Source organism: Benincasa hispida, chromosome 4 (genome assembly GCF_027475165.1).
Source record: "Benincasa hispida cultivar pf3 chromosome 4, pf3_genome.v1.1, whole genome shotgun sequence".
NCBI lineage: Eukaryota > Viridiplantae > Streptophyta > Magnoliopsida > Cucurbitales > Cucurbitaceae > Benincasa > Benincasa hispida.
The window spans coordinates 43,337,378-43,353,684 of NC_143481.1; the positions used below are offsets into that span (position 1 = coordinate 43,337,378).

General features: G+C 29.3%; 1 protein-coding gene across 2 annotated transcripts; it reads right to left on the minus strand.

The window, feature by feature from the left end:
• Window positions 1–6,926: 6,926 nt before the first annotated feature.
• Window positions 6,927–11,279, minus strand: LOC120075876 (tubby-like F-box protein 8). 2 transcript variants are annotated; one of them, XM_039029607.2, is made up of 5 exons: window positions 11,098–11,279; window positions 9,377–9,817; window positions 8,894–8,981; window positions 8,047–8,179; window positions 6,927–7,855 (listed from the first exon to the last, which is right to left on the minus strand). In XM_039029607.2, the coding sequence occupies exons 2-5, from the start codon at window positions 9,722–9,724 to the stop codon at window positions 7,126–7,128; spliced, it is 1,299 nt and encodes a 432-aa protein (XP_038885535.1). In that variant the 5' UTR covers window positions 9,725–9,817; window positions 11,098–11,279; the 3' UTR covers window positions 6,927–7,125. The 2 variants fall into 2 exon arrangements, with proteins under 2 accessions (XP_038885535.1, XP_038885536.1); XM_039029608.2 differs by having other exon boundaries at window positions 10,522–11,209.
• Between the last annotated feature and the right edge of the window lie 5,028 nt (window positions 11,280–16,307).

Here is a 16,307-nt window from a genome sequence, read left to right on the forward strand (position 1 = left end):
TTTTTTTTCATCAGTGAAAGAGAGTTTAGTTCAATAATAATTGATATGATTTTCTTTACTAAAAAGTTAGAGATTCGATCTCCTATCCCGCAATTAAATAGATCCATATTAGAATGGAGAAACAATAATAATAAAAAAAAGCATAGAAACTGCATTTCTTTCTTATTACTTTCTTAGTTGCTTTCTTTTAAAGATAATTTTTAAATTATAAATTAAGTCCTTAAATGTTTAATAGATCTTTTAAAGTTTTGATTTTGTGACTATCAAAAGTCTCTGACATAACTTAAAAATTAATTGGTCTGTTAAATATAAAATTCGAATATTATGTCTAATGAAACTCTTTCAATTTTGCGTCTAATAGATTTCTAAGTTTTAAAAAATTTGAAAGATTAGGTCATGTTTGGTAATCATTTAGTTTTTAGTTTTTGGTTTTTAAAAATTAGTCCTATTTTTTTTTTTTTTTTTTTCATTTCTTACTTTGATTTCTTTATTTGAGTACAATGGTTGAATTCTTAGCCAAATTTCAAAAACAAAAATAACATTTTAAAAACTACTTTTTTTAGTTTTCAAAATTTGACTTGTTTTTTTAAACCATTGGTAAAATGTATAAATAGTGTCTGTCGACATAATTATCAAAAGAAAAAATAAAAAATAAAATGGTTACCAAACGGGGTCTTAGAAATTAATTTTGTAATTTTTAAAAGTTTGGACCAAACAGCCATAGCTCAAAATTAAGGGGGTTAAATTCGTAATTTAATCAAAACAATATTATAAGTTAAGCTAAATATCATCATTACATTAATTGATCACAAACAACCACTTCCATTCCTACTACTATGCAATAAATATATATATTTATTGTCAAGTGAATGTGATGGTAATGATATGACTGGAAACTTTTTGTTTAAATTCAAAATTAGCCCAAACTTTTATTATATTATATGATAAAGATGGCAAAATGATGCAACAAACTGAATATTTGGTATATAAATTCATGTCTTTGAGAGAAAGAGAGAGCTTCATTAGCTAATTAACTATTTTTGTGGCTTCGTCCATGGTGGAAGACCTGCAATTGAGAGGGAAAAGTGAAGAATCCACCATGAAAATTAAAGGGCGAAGAAGAAGAAGAAGAAGCTTTTTGAGGTTTGTTAATGGCACAAAAATATTGAAAGTTGCTCAGTGATTTGAATTTAAGGTTTAATTATGGTGGATTTATATATGTATATGTATATGGTGCTCACTTCTCATAAGTCTGTCACACTACTTATTTTCATATGCTTTCAACATCATCTTTGTATTATTATTGATAAATATATAAGTTATTATATAGTTTATTTGTACCTCGAGTTTTATAATATTATAGGGTGAAAAGTCAAACTTCTATCCTCGAAGTGGATGATACGAGTTTTGTATCAGTAGAACTATGTTTTTTTTTTTTAACCATCGATCTTAAGGATTGGAATACATGTCAATTATTGGCCAAATTATGCTATTTTAACCACTCAAAAATTGATCAAAAAGATATCAGAACACTTAGAATAGCGACTCAAAACATAGGTTAGTAATTTATATTACAACCAAATTATTAAGAATATGATTGCAGGTTTTTACTTTGTTGTTTATGCCTACTTTTTTTTTTTTTTAATATCTGTGAGTATCCAGATCAATTTCTACCACCTGACCAACTCATGATAGTTATGTCTATTTGATTCTTAAACGTTTAAAGGTGTCTAATAGATTTCTGAACTTTCAATTAAGTGTTCAATAACTCTATGAATACTTATATATATATATATATATATAATTTACAGATCTAATAGACACAAATTGAATACTTAGGGTTCCATTAGACCTAAATTCATATTTCTAGCTAATAGATTGATCTATTGGACATTTTTAAAGTTTAGAGACCTATTAGACATAACACTGATATTTTTGTTTTTGGGATTAAGCTTGTAATTTAATGTGTAGATAATATAACCAAAGTTCAATTGACAATATATATTTTCGATCAAAAAAGTTAGAAGTTCGAATCTCCCACTTTGGATGATGAACTAAAAAATACATTAATATATAGTTAATGTTAATGTAATAATAATCATGCATGGTAGAGAACATTTAATTTGACAAATGAAAATCTCTTAAGCTCACAAGGGATAATTTAGGGTTATAGAGATTTGAAAGAGATGGCTCACCTTTGATTGCTACATATAGTAACAATATCATTACCATATAGTGTTCTTAATAATTAGATCAATTTTATAATGATTAATCTTCTTTGAGTGTAACAAAGTTTTCAAAGGTTAGTTGATATAAACAATTCTTAAAATATTATTCTTTTTAACTCTCAATAATGGCCTAATCGTTTGTTGGTAGTTTTTTTTAGCACTAATTATTTGATCATTAGCTTTGACATTAACTAGTTAGTTTTGGTTACTCAAAAATAAATAAAAATTAGTTTTGGTTCTATTTTTTTTTATTATTATTAATTTGATATTTGTGCAAATATTTAAATAGACTACGATAAACTACTGCGATAGATCGTGAATATTTTCAGTAGATTTGTCATTTAAAATAATTTTCCTAAATATAACTAGACCATAAAAAATTAAAGGCTTTACTTGATAACAATCTTACTTTCGATCTTATGTTTTTGAATGTTAAGACTTCTTATCTTCTTTGTTTTGCTATCTATTCTAAACAGATATTTATGAAATTTAAAGACAGTTGCAAATATAGCAATCAGGTTCAAAGCATTGGTAGATATAACATAATGTAGAAAAAAATTACGAATATGATAAAATTTAGATAGTCAATCAGTGATAGACTCTTATTAGTGATATGGTCTATCACTAATAGACTCTATCAAATAGAAGATTGCTGATTGACTTTACTATATTTGCAATTTTTTTAAAATGAGATTATACACTTGGTTATTATCCCTAAAAATGTTACTCATTGCAATTTACCCTAAAATTTAAGCTAAATTTCTGAAACTACATAAATTTGTTTTTAACCATTTCCGATGTTGTTCTTGTTTTTGTTTTTTTTAAACATTCGCTCATAAAATATATTTATAAGAACATGAAAAACATACCAAAAAGGAAAAAGAAAATAAAATAAAAAACAAACATAGTTTTAAAAAATAAAATTACTTTCACTCGCGCCCTCAAAAGTGAGTTTGTTATTATAATAATTACAATCATTTTTGTTATCAGGAGAGAAGCACTCGAGCTGCACACATCTTTATACAACTCATTCAACTATTCAAATATAAACCCTCATGTGACAAACTTTTTTCTTAAACAAAAATATATTTTCTAAAAAGGTTTTTCTTTTTTAATTGAAGGAGATAATGCATAGAGATGAGTGTAGGATGTACCTAAGTATTATTCTCATTTGCAAACAAATTTTTTAATACTATTTTTCTAGCACTTCTAAATTTTTTTACAGATTAAAGTGTTACATTATTTTATTTTATTATTATTATCATAATTTTGATAAATATTGATAAATTGCGATTTTTAGTTCTAAAGGTAAAAAGATTATAGCTAAATACTCCTCAAGAATAAAGGGTAGAAAGAAGATGATCATGGGGTGAACCGAACTTTTTTTAATTTAAAAAAAGTTCCAGTAGGTCATGGTGTAAAATTTTAGTCGAAATCTCGAAATTTGAAATATCGAACCACTCAAAATTTCAACAATATGTCAAAAATTTGAATTGTTATTTATTTTTTATATTTTTTTTTATAAGAAGTAGTTATATCAACTCAGTTTAAACTATAGTTCCGATTATGTGCCAATAGCATAGTTTCACATATCAATGTTATTTTCAACTATGGATAAAATTATCGCGACATTATGTCAAAATGTCCATAAAATCAAGTAACTGATAGAGATATTGGAGGGTAACATCGTTTTTCTAATTAACTTTACTTGAGATAACTTGAGAAGGAGGAATAGACATTGGTCACAATAAATGGTTTGAGTTTACTCGACACGATAAAAAAAGAAATGAAATGTTGAAATGAGGTTTTAATGGAATAGTTAATAGAGAGACTAAATTGTAACAATTTTTATAGTATAGGGAAGAAATCATTACTATGACAAAAAGGACTAAATGTACAAAATAATCTAAAAACTATGCACATCAAGGAGCAAAAAGAAAGCTTTGAAGAAAACTTTAGGTCCATTATAGTCAAGTGGGACCTTATGTGTCAGATTTTGATTGCTTATGTAAATATTGGATTGTTTAGGGTTTAAGAGTCTAAAAGGCTTCCTACTGTTCCCAACAGGCCATACATTATCTTTTATATACTAGGGTCTCGCTTGCAAATATATATATATATATATATATATATATTTCATTCTTACTCAAAGGCCTCCATTTGTGGTTAATGTTTGAATTATTCTCAAACCAAAAGAATATTACCAATAAGATTTAGAATACAATGGACGAAAACTTCGAAGATGACAATTTTTTAACGTAGTGAACATGGTTCAATCAGCTCATGATCAATTTTCTGATGTGCCCAATATGTTTGACCTTATGTTTGATGATGTTAAGAAGCTTTTATACCCTGGATGTAAAAAATTCATGAAGTTTTCAGCTCTCGTAAGATTGTACAACTTAAAGGTTAGGTTTAGATGATCTCGAAGATCCCAAATGTAAAAGCTTTGCATTTCATCCAAAAAGATAGAAACCGCTTGCTCTCAAAATCACTCTCAATTTTGATAGAAGAAAACTCTTTTTCCATTCACTTTAAAAAATTCCCACAAGCTCATCTTTGCCTAAGAGAATAGTAGAGAAGTCTTTTTGGTGGTGTCTTGGATGTGTCAAGAGTTCTTGATACGAAGAAGTACCGAGTTTTATAGTTCAGCCACTATGAAGTGGTCGACAAAGGTAATTTGTTTTTCTCCCTTAAAATTCTTGTATGTGCATGTTTAATTCTTCATTGTATCACTATTCTGTATGAAATTCCTGTAACAAAGTTGAAGTAAAAGCGATCAATCACTTCCACTATGGGATTCAATCCATTCAATTATGTTATGTTATATAAGTTTAATGCTATGATTTGTTAGAACAAATATCACAATAGGTTACTGCGCCGTGGAGAAATCACTACCTTGAAAGAAATTACGACGCAACCTTGGTATTAATCGTTATGTCGGTTGCTCCCCAAGATTAACGTAGCCTCCAAATTCAGACGTGAACGTTTCTTAGAATAGAAAACAGTAGAAGAAAATAGCATAAGGAAATTCAGTTGTGTGCCTCCTCTCTCAGGTCTGAACTGTGTTAAATAGCAGAGGAGAAGAGGAAATGAACGGTTAGAAGACACGAACGGTCATAAAAGAAATGAACAATCACAAACCGTTCTGAAACGAACGGTCATAAACGAATGATCATAAATGAAACGAATGACGAATGGTTCGTTATCTGTAAAAAAATAGGAAAGGTCAACAAAATATTAATAAAAAAGATTTAGTAATAATTTTATTAAAAAATACTTAAAAAGATAAGTAATAAAAATTTAATTCTTTTTTTTCGTACAAACACGGTTACCCAAACCCACTCATCCGATTAGACAATGACGCGCATGTGATGAAAAAATCATACTTCTACCACCAACACACTTCAAAATTTCATATAGAATGCCTTGATATTTATACCCTCTAGGCAATTCTAAATCTATCAATGTGGGACAAAACTTCCCACTCCCCTTGGTCCTTCACTTCTCCTATGGGCCTAAGCCCAAAAGTCATTTCTAACGTAATTTTTGTATCTCTATTATGTTATATAAGTATAGAGTTGTGTCTTTGTACCCGTATTATGTTACGTTTATTATATTTTTCAGAAGATCCTCATTTAGATGAACATCCTCCTATTGATATATCATTGATTCCCATTGATATTGGCATGACATAATTCCAATGATGTAATATTAGTAACTTGTTCATCTTGTGTTATGTATTTTATTTTTTTGTGTGTGCAGACCATTGGTGGGCCATGCATGGTAATAGTGCTCCAACGGTACAGAAGGTAGCCGTGCATGTTTTGTCTCAAACAGTTTATTCATCTGCATGTGAGCGACACTTCAGTACATTTGCTTTACTACACACAGCAGCATAATCGGTTAGCTAATGAAACACTCCACAACCTTATTTACTGCTCAATCCAAACCTTGAGATTGCTTAAATAGCTGCAAAGTCTAGTGTCATTGTGGAGCAAGTGATACAGAAGACGTTGTGACGTCTAAAGAAGGGTTAAACTTAGATAAATTTGACATATGTTTAGAAGTTGGTTATGTTGAAGCGGAGCTTAAAAAAGTGAGGAAAGAACATCCAACTTATGACAAAAATGGAGATGACAATATACACAATGAAACTACATACTGAGACTTCATGCGAGTCTATGATAGTCCTTCAAGACTTGTCTGACTTTCCATCAAATAGTTGTTATCCACATAAAAGAAGTAAGGTCTATACGTTAGTTGTACGCATTTTCATTTAAGTAACTATCTTCAACCTTCTTAGTATGAAATGACTTGAAAATAATATTGTACTTTCTATCGTATGGATTAGATGTTTTAAGATCATATTTTTTATACTAAACATTTACATTTTAAACATACAATTTATAATGATATGCAATTATTTCATGTCTCGTTCAATTTTGTAATTAATTATCAATATTTAATATTATATCGATATCCCAATATTTCTATCCACATCAACACTTCGGAACTTGCAGTGGGTCACACTCTTTTCCTTCAAACATTGGAATCACAATCGAGCAGGGGCAAAATACATTATACAAGCCATTCAAATAACTAATAAAAAAAGAGTGAAAAGATTAATGAAATAAAATTTAAATAGAGAGAGAGAGAGAGAGAGAGAGAGAAGGTAATCTCCATGAATGATGAGAGTGAGGTTCAAAGAAATTGTTCTAATTCTTTGCAGTGAGTGAGAGTTTCTAATTTAATACAACTGCATTCAAACATCACCCTATAAAAACACTAAGGAAAACCACTAATTGCCAACTAAATTTTTTTCTTCATTTCTTACCATTATCTGAATTGTTCATTTTCCTGTTTCATGTTTTCTGTTGGGTGTCTTTCTTCTTGTCTATTCACATGCCAATTTAGTGTCAAAGCTGCTGAGACATATAGCAAAAGCCTGGAATGCAGACAGCGGGTATCGATAATCCATCGTAAACATGTCCTTACCGACCTTTCCAAACTGAAGAATGATCTTGTCATGGTCAGAATGGGTAGGTTGGGCGGGCTGGGGAGGTGGCTGCGACGGTACAGGGGCTTCTGCAGCAGGTGAGGTTGCAGCAATTAGCTGAAAGTTCTTTACAGATGCAACTGTCACCCTCCCACGAAAATTGAGACACCAACACTGCAACTGCTCGTGCCATCTAGGTGCCTTGTTCCGGAGAATCAAGGGTCGATCCTTCACCTCACCCTCTTCGTCAACAAGCATTCCCGCAACATCGGAGAAGCGGGAACTGCTGAACTCAGTGGAATGATCAATTGACTTGGAGAATGAGATGCTACGAAATGAGTCTTCGAGAGGGCGAGGATTGAGCTCAGGCTGGCCTGGAACCGAGCAACCTGGCTCAAGAGATGAAGTGGGGATTGAGTACATGGTGCAGTTCATTCTCCGGGGTCCCCTTGTACCTAATACATTCAACTCGTATGCAATTTGTGCAATGCTGTAGCTTCCAGCTGGGACCTTCGGTGAGACCTTTTTGGAGTAGAATCTTCGACTTCGCCCAAGGGTCGGAATTTGGTTGTTGTTGTAAGGAGGTTGTGTATCATATATAATGAACTTGGTTCCCAGAAAATTTGATCTGAAACAGAACAAACCACAGTTCATTTACATTTTCCAAAGTGGAAATTTCTCTGTTTCTTTTGTTGCAACAAATTTGTGTGGAGTGATGATGATCATAGTTCAGCAGTCTCATCAGTTCATAATAATGCATCAGATGTTGATAGCAGAGAAGATCGTAAACTTGAGATTAAAAGTTCAGGAGAAGCATACCTTAGCTTTCCTATATAACCGTTGCTCGATCTTGATATATCGTCCGCAGCCAATGATATAACATACTCCGTAGAAGTAGTTCTCCTGGTTCTTTTTGCAGAAAGAAGAAATTTCCCATTTTCAACAAGTAAAGCTGCATGGTTATTGTAATGGTTTAGAGTTCAAATCAGTATATTCGGGGCTAGTTAAAGCAATAAAGGATTTTTTTTTTTAATTTTTTTTTATTTTAACAAGAAAATCAACTAAAGGAAATTGTAATCAAAAGCTAAATTAGTTGCAACTTGTGTGAGATACGTCGGGTTTCTGTTTAGCCAATGAAGCTCACAAAACAGAAGTTCAAATGTTCAAATCAGTCTAGTTATTTCTCACACTAGAGTTTTGTGGTTAACTTATCGATAGTACGTGCAGCCAAAACTTATATAAATATTCAACTTCTCATTGAAAGATGACATGCCACATTTCCACAACCGTGTTACCATCCTTATATAAACGTTAGTTTCTTTTCAAACGTACAAGCAAAATGCATTTTGAATTCTTGCCAGAAGCTTTCTCAAGCTTTGTTTCAATATTACCCCGTGACCATGTTAAGCCAAGGGATAGAATGTGGAAGGCTGCCCCCTTAGTCCACCTTCCATATTACAATGTCAGACTGTCTAATAATATGAAAAATCACAGTTTTGGAATTCAAAAGAATTTGCAAATCGAGATATCGTTGTGGAAACACCATTGCAGCAAAGCGACAAGGAACTTAAGTTCATAATTGTAAAAGTTCAAACTTAAAAGAAAGATTTGCTTTCATCGTGCTACATGACATATAAATTTTGCATGGTTAAGAAAATGAGCTTACCAGGACTAAGGCAAAGGTAAAGATGATAGGTTAAATTAGATTTGTTCCTCTTGATAAAGCATTGAATAGTGCCATCGCGTGGCCCAGGCTGCAAAGAAAAGGAAGTGCATATCAGCACGGTTAAGCTATATAATAGTGTAAGCCACCAAATAGTCATTGAGCAGTCAAGCAAATACGAATAGACCGAGCACGACCAAGACATAGTAAATCCACAATCATCCAAAACAATTCCATATCAGCACGGTTAAGCTATATAATAGTGTAAGCCACCAAATAGTCATTGAGCAGTCAAGCAGATACGAATAGACCGAGCACGACCAAGACATAGTAAATCCACAATCATCCAAAACAATTCCTTGTCCTAGAGTGAATGCCGAATGGCATAGTGCTTTAAAAAACTAAACTTCATTGTACATATAGCCAACTAAAAGAGTGTGAAGTACACAAACAGATTAGTTATTAAAAAGAAAAGCATGTGCCCACCTGCTTCAAGGCAATTGGGAAGGTAATTTTTCCAGACAACTCGGGGCTTTTGACCATTTCTCTGCACATGTCCCTCCATGACCTACATACAGCAGCACAAGCAACAACATTTCTCCGAGAAGGCCAAGTATTCTCACTCGCCTCCAGTCTTCGGACCACATCACATAATAATTCGGGTGGAAGGCTAGCCCAATGGCTAGTCTGAATTAGCAGAGGCTCATCATTAAACTCATGAACTGGTCCATGAGATTTACCCCTGGAATTTCCAGACAGCCTCACCTCAAAACTACGCCTTGATAAGCTTCCAAATCCATCCCTCACATCACGAAGTATGCTACGGAATGACATTTAACCGGTTTTACAAAAGGCCTAGTTGTGTTAATGTATCTTTGAGGAGAGAGTACAAACAAAAAGGCGTTTAAAGAATGACCAGAAATCCATCTGCAAATTCACTAAACATTGATTAGTTTCCATCTACTATACTTAATAAACAAGAAATAAAAGGTAGGAGACATATAGAGTAAAGCAAAAAGCACGGAAAGAAGATTCTTCAAAAGAACAAAAAGCAAACCTCACATGGACCTAAAGCAGCATAAAATACCACTCTTTTGCTAGAAACATCTTTTCGTTGGCTCTCTATTTTCTCAAAAACTTCTTGATATCAAACTTTCTCTATAACAACATTATATTCAAATATGGAATCTTATTATAAGCAAGAACCATGCTAATGCTCAAGAATCAACCAAATAATTCACAAAAGAAAAGTGCATCCAGCACAATCTTGTCATATTTCCTGAACCCGTTTGAACTGTCAAAATTTCTTCCGGATAAGAACTTTCCCAGAGAGTGAAGACTAAGTAAACTTCAACATCGGGTATTGTGTCCTTTTCTTCGATTCATTTATTCAATAATTTGACTAAGAAAATAACAAAAAAGATAAAGATGAAATTGACAAAAAAGAACTGGCACACAGTGAAGCAGCCATAGATTTTCATGGTCTAAGAATTCATATGATTATTCAAAAGAGAAAATTCAAAATCTGATTCTAATAACTGATCAAACAAGCCAGGAAGAAAAAGCACAAAACACAGGGCAAGAAGACTATAAAACAAGCCTCAATGATGCTCAAAAACACATTATTTTACCACTAAATCTCCCACAGATCGATAAGCGACACTCGAGAAAAGGCAAAAACTCAAAGCCTCCCAATGAAGCCCTGCAACAATGCTAGCTTCTAAACACAAACTAAATCTAACCAGAGAGGAAACGTTCAAGGAAAGCAAAATTGAAAGAAAATGGCCGCAGATTTCAGAAAGTAAAGGATGAACTTGGAAAGCCACAAAAAAGCAAAAGCACTAAGGAAATTTTTGGAATCATTGCAACAACAAGAGGATTGGGGCAGGACCCAGTTGAAGATAACCCACTAAGAAGCTCCACAAACCAGAATCACAAAAACTTTTTACAGTAAAATCAATTGATAACAACAAATACAAGAAATTGAAATGAAAAATTCACTGATTAGAACAAAAACAACAGATGGGGTATGGGGGTCTGAAGATGTTATGGCAGAGGAAACATAGAATCAAAAAGGAAACAAAAGAAAAAGTAAGAACCCCAGTTCTAGAAAACGATAAATTTGTTGAAAAAAAGAAAAAAAAATGGGAACCCAGTAGAGGGCGGCCATTGCTTAAAGGGTTAGAAGCGAAAAGGAAGGTAATCACCATTTTTTCTTTAGCTTGGAAGGGAACCCAGAGCAGAGCAAGAGCCTCAACTTTTTGCGCTCTCTCTCTCTCCAAGGCCGGACTTCTTCACCAATTCCTTTCTCTTAAATCGAACCCATGAACTGTGTATGTCTATACTTAAATAATAAAGTTGCTTCTTTTAATTACTTTATTGTCTTCTTGTTAATTAAACCAATTTTCTTTCAGATATCCAAGTTTTATTACTTTTTTTTTTTTTTGGGGGGGGGGGGGGGGGGGGGGGGGGGGGTTGGTTAATAGCCAATTAGTTATTGTTTGATAATAGTTATTTTAGGCTTGTTTTCCACCCTTTTATCGTGGTTTTTACTTTTTTTTTTAATTAATTTATTTATTTTATTAAAAACACTTTTTGTCTCATATTTATGAAATAAACAATTTAGTTTGTGAACTTTTGTTTGTAACGATGTAGTCTATGTATTTTTCAATTTTGTAATAATTTAGTCTTTAAACTTTAGTATGTAACAATTTAATCTTTGTATTTTCAACTTTATAATAGTTTAGTCCCTAAAGTAAAAAAATTAAAATTAGATGTCAATTTTTAATATTTTATGATATAGACTTTGTGTTTTATAAAAAAAGAAAATTGAGTTTCTAATTAGTTTATTGATTTACTTATGCAATAAATCTTAACATTAATTTCTACTATAGGGACTATATCGTTACAAATTAGTACAAGAACTAAATTGTTACATACTAAAGTTCAAGGATTGAGTTGTTATAAAGTTGAAAGTATAAGGACTAAATTGTTACAAACCAAAGTGAGGAACTAATTTGTTACTTTCATGAAAGTGTAAGGACTAAAAGTGATTTTTAACCTATATTTTTTTAAGAATTATTTGAATTCTTAGTCAAATTTGACCGACAAAACAAGTTTTTTAATACTACTCATTTTAGTTTTAAAGATTTTGCTTCGATTTTGAAAATGTTTTTTTCTTTATAAATTAAAGTAGATAGCAAAGTAAGAAAAATCTTAATAAGAAATAATGTTTATAAATTTATTTTTCAAAAAACAAAAATCAATATAAAAAAAAGTTACTTAATTTGATTACTATTTTGTTTTTTAAAATTAAACTTATCCCTTCTTTTGCACCTATTATTTTCTTGCTCCATTACTTACTTTGTAAATATGTTTTTAAAAGTCTTAGTCAATTTTTGAAAATTTGAATCTAAGCTAAATTTTGAAAAAAAAATAATAATTAAGTTCTTTTTTTTTAATAATTTAAGTGATAAAGTGAAAATCATAATAAAAAGTGAAGAAACCACTAAAATTTTAAAAATAAAATACTTAAAACGAAAACCTACAGGACATTTGGGGCAAAAAGTTGGTTATTATAGTTAAATTATATAGTTTTTTTTTTTGTGGTATAGATTATTTTAATTTGAGTTATAATAATATGTGTTTGAGATGGAAATTATTTTAGTTTAAGAAGGAAATAGTAAACTCTGTAACAAAAAATAAAAAAAAATAATAAATGTAAAATAGTAAAAATGGGAGTAAATGAGAGTTTTGAAATAGTATTTGGTGTAACTAATTGGGGAATACAAAATAGTATTTAAATTGTGTTTGGAATCCATTTTCAAATATTTAGTTTAAAAATAAGTTATTTTTTAATAAATTAGAGAGTTTGACAACCACTTAAAATAGCTTTTCAAATGTATTTTAATAAGTTTAATCAAAAGTGCTTAAATAAAAATAAGTTTTTTTTTTTTTTAAAAAAAACACTTATTTATTAAGTCAATCCAAAACGGGCCCTTACTGTGGCAAGATGAGGTTATTATAGTCTTAGGATAATCCTTGCCCCAAACACACCCCAGCGTACCATGTATTTTTTGTTTTTGAAATTTATGTTTATTTTTTAATCAACTTCATACTATGATTCTCACATTATTTTTATGAAACACTTGAATTCTTAGTCAAACTCTAAAAATAAAAACAAAAACAAAAAATTTAAAATTAATTTGTTAGTTTTAAACATTTGACTTAATTTTTTAAAACATAAGTGAAAAATGAATAATAATAATACTAAAAAAAGAGTCCATAAATAAAAATAGTATTTATAAGCATAATTTTCAAATATCAAAATTGAAATGATTACAGAATAGAGTCGAAGTTGTTATCGAACAAATGTAACTTTTATGTGTATAATATATATTGAAAATTATCTTTTCCTCTACTTTTATTTGCTTTGCCCCTATATATAAATAAATAATTCATTAACATTTCTTAGAAATATATGGAGGAAGAAAAAAAGGGTAACGAGAGGATAGCGACACCATATCAAGATAGAGATAATATTTATTTATTTATTAGTGAGTGATATAATAATTAATATACATATAAAAAAAAAGAAGTTAGCAAGAAAAAAATATATATTGGTAGTTGAAGAAATGATTTTATTAAATATTATAATTTTTAGATGTGCATTTACAAGTTTAGGCTTGGTCAGTTGACAATTAAACCGTGGCACTCGTCCGTTAACTGACAAAACAGAAGTTTGAAGAGAAGTGATCGCATATTTGGTCCCATTTTTAATAACTAACGGCTAACGCGACGTTAAATCGTAAACAGCGTTAGAGCAGGTAGGGAAGGAAGCAGTTATCAAGTACGTTGCAGGCCATGGTCTTTTCTGTGTGGAAGCATCTACTTGTCGTTCATTTGACGAAGGATAACGTTATCTTATCCATCGTACGGTTATCTGTCTACGTAACCTGCATTGATTATGTTTTGTACCATTCTTAACTTTTAACTCCCGAGACCGTGCGGATAAAATGGGGATTACGGTATTAAATTTCTATTAAATCGTAAAAAAATTTATGAAATATTTATATAAAAAAATTGTCATGTAAATATACTATAAATAATAAATATCTGGTTTAAATATTATAAAATATTATTAATTAATTTAAATTTATTTTTTATTTTATAAATTTTTTTCAAAAATATCAATGGAAATCAACATTTTATTGATACTTTTATCGAAATTTCTATAAAATTAAAATCACGATATTTTTGTTGAGATCGACATTTTAAACCTTGCTTTCACATATGTATTTTTAAGTTTTCTTTTTTCTTATCAAATAAGAGGTGGATTCAAAATTAGATGTCTATATATGGTTCATGAAGTTTAAAACTACATATTAGGTCTTTAAATTCTGAATTTTATGTTGGTTTCAATTTTGTATCCAACATGTTTCTTAAATATTTGAAATGTTTAAAATTAAATGTTATATCTTATATAAAAATATAACTTTGTATCTAATAAATTCTATGTGATATATATTTAAAAGTTAATATAGTAATGAGTCAAAAATTGAAATTTTAAGTTCCAGTTAGTTACAACATTAAATTCTATGTCTAATAAAATTATTATTTTAAAAAATAAAATTATGTTTAAAATTATTAGATACAAAAATTAAAAGTTTTTGAATCTATCATATATTTCTAACGGATATATTAGATACAAAATTAAAAGTTTAACCACTTAATTTAGAAAATAAACTTATAATTTAACGTTCACATAAATATAATTTTAAATGCAATGATGAATAATATTGAGATAACGTAATATTTACATATTTACCCAATATATATATATGAGCAAACATTGAAACTTAGAATTGATTTTTTTTTACTACAAATTTTCCTATCATAATTTACTGAAGAATAAAAGTATTTATATATACATACGTATGTGAGAAATTTTGAAATGAAATTAAGTTTTTGGTTTAAAAGTTAAAATAAAATATAAATATATTTTGTAAAATTTAAAAATAAAACTAATATATATATATATATATAGTTGAAAATAAAAAATAAAAATTTTAGAAAATATGTGTGAGAAAAAAAAAATAATTTTTTTTAAATACATATATTTATTAAAAGAAAAACTTGAGAAGAAAAAAAAGATAGAAAAAGCAACTATACATAACATACATATAACTAATGTGAACCTTTAAAATTATAGAGATTAAAATGTATGAGATTGGGATATAAAAACCAACATTCTATATTACTTCTTAAATAATATACATTATATATATACGCTAAGGATCAAAATAGTAACTATTTTAAATAATTATTTTTGAAAATACAGATCTAAAATGATAAATATGTTGAAAAATTTGGAAATTAAAATAGAAACACACCTAAGTTGACCTATTTTATATCTTCCCATATGTTATATTATCCTAAACCATAATTGCTATATTAAAGTGAATCTCCAAATCTAATCCTCTTTATTTTTATTATGTTTGAGTCACTATGAGATCATCATGTTATAAATTTTACAAAACTAATTGTTATGTTTACGTTACCTCAATTATATATAAAGTTAAACATTCATTCTAAAATTTTGCTATATATATGCAAAATTATGGCAATACCTTATTTAGCTAGATTTCAATACAAGTATTGAGTCTAATATATTTGATGTTTTTTAAATGTCGACATATTTTACATATGAGAAATAAATTTTAGATAACATAGTATTTAAAAACCTCTAACATAAAAGAATGAATAAAATAAACAAATATTGTGGTTATATATTCTCCTCCGTTTTTTGTTTTTTTTTTAAAAAAGAATTGGAATTGAATGTCACATAATAGCAAATTAATTAGTTATTGTTCTTTCATGAAAATCGAACATGCTAATTTCTATGTGTTGGAGTTGATGTCTTAAATTTCATGTCTTGTAGTTTGTAAAAACAAAGCACATATCTAATAAAATATCATAAGAGATATTTTATTACATTAATTCAATGCAATAAACTAAGATTTAAGGTTATTTTATGAAACTAACATGTATGTGGAGACATACAAGTGGATTATATTTAAATGATAACTTAAATGGTCTATAGTAGATGAATAAGACTGGGTACTTTATCTTTGTTGTAGATGTTACAATTATTATAAAGTGCTAAAAATATTTTCATTTTACTAATTTAAAATTATTTGCTTCATTTTATTTTTATTTCAGTGATAAGCTTCTTGAAACGTTGGAACTAAATTAGTTTAAGAATATGTACTTGGTTGATAGTCTTGCTTGGTGTGGTTCGAGTGTATATTGGAACCATTTTTTTCAATTATATATAAACTAAGTTTGTCTTACTTGGTTGATTAAGTTTGTTTGGTGTGGTTCAAGTGTTATTTCATTCTTTTTACTTTTATTCTAA

Bases quoted from the DNA above. Each gene is read 5' to 3' on its own strand.
- LOC120075876 (XM_039029607.2), bottom strand. From the start codon at position 9,724: ATGTCATTCCGTAGCATACTTCGTGATGTGAGGGATGGATTTGGAAGC. The intron at 8,982-9,376 runs GTGGGCACATGC...TTTTCTTTGCAG, and splicing joins TCCCAATTGCCTTGAAGCAG to CCTGGGCCACGCGATGGCAC. The intron at 8,180-8,893 runs GTAAGCTCATTT...ATAACCATGCAG, and splicing joins TTACCTTTGCCTTAGTCCTG to CTTTACTTGTTGAAAATGGG.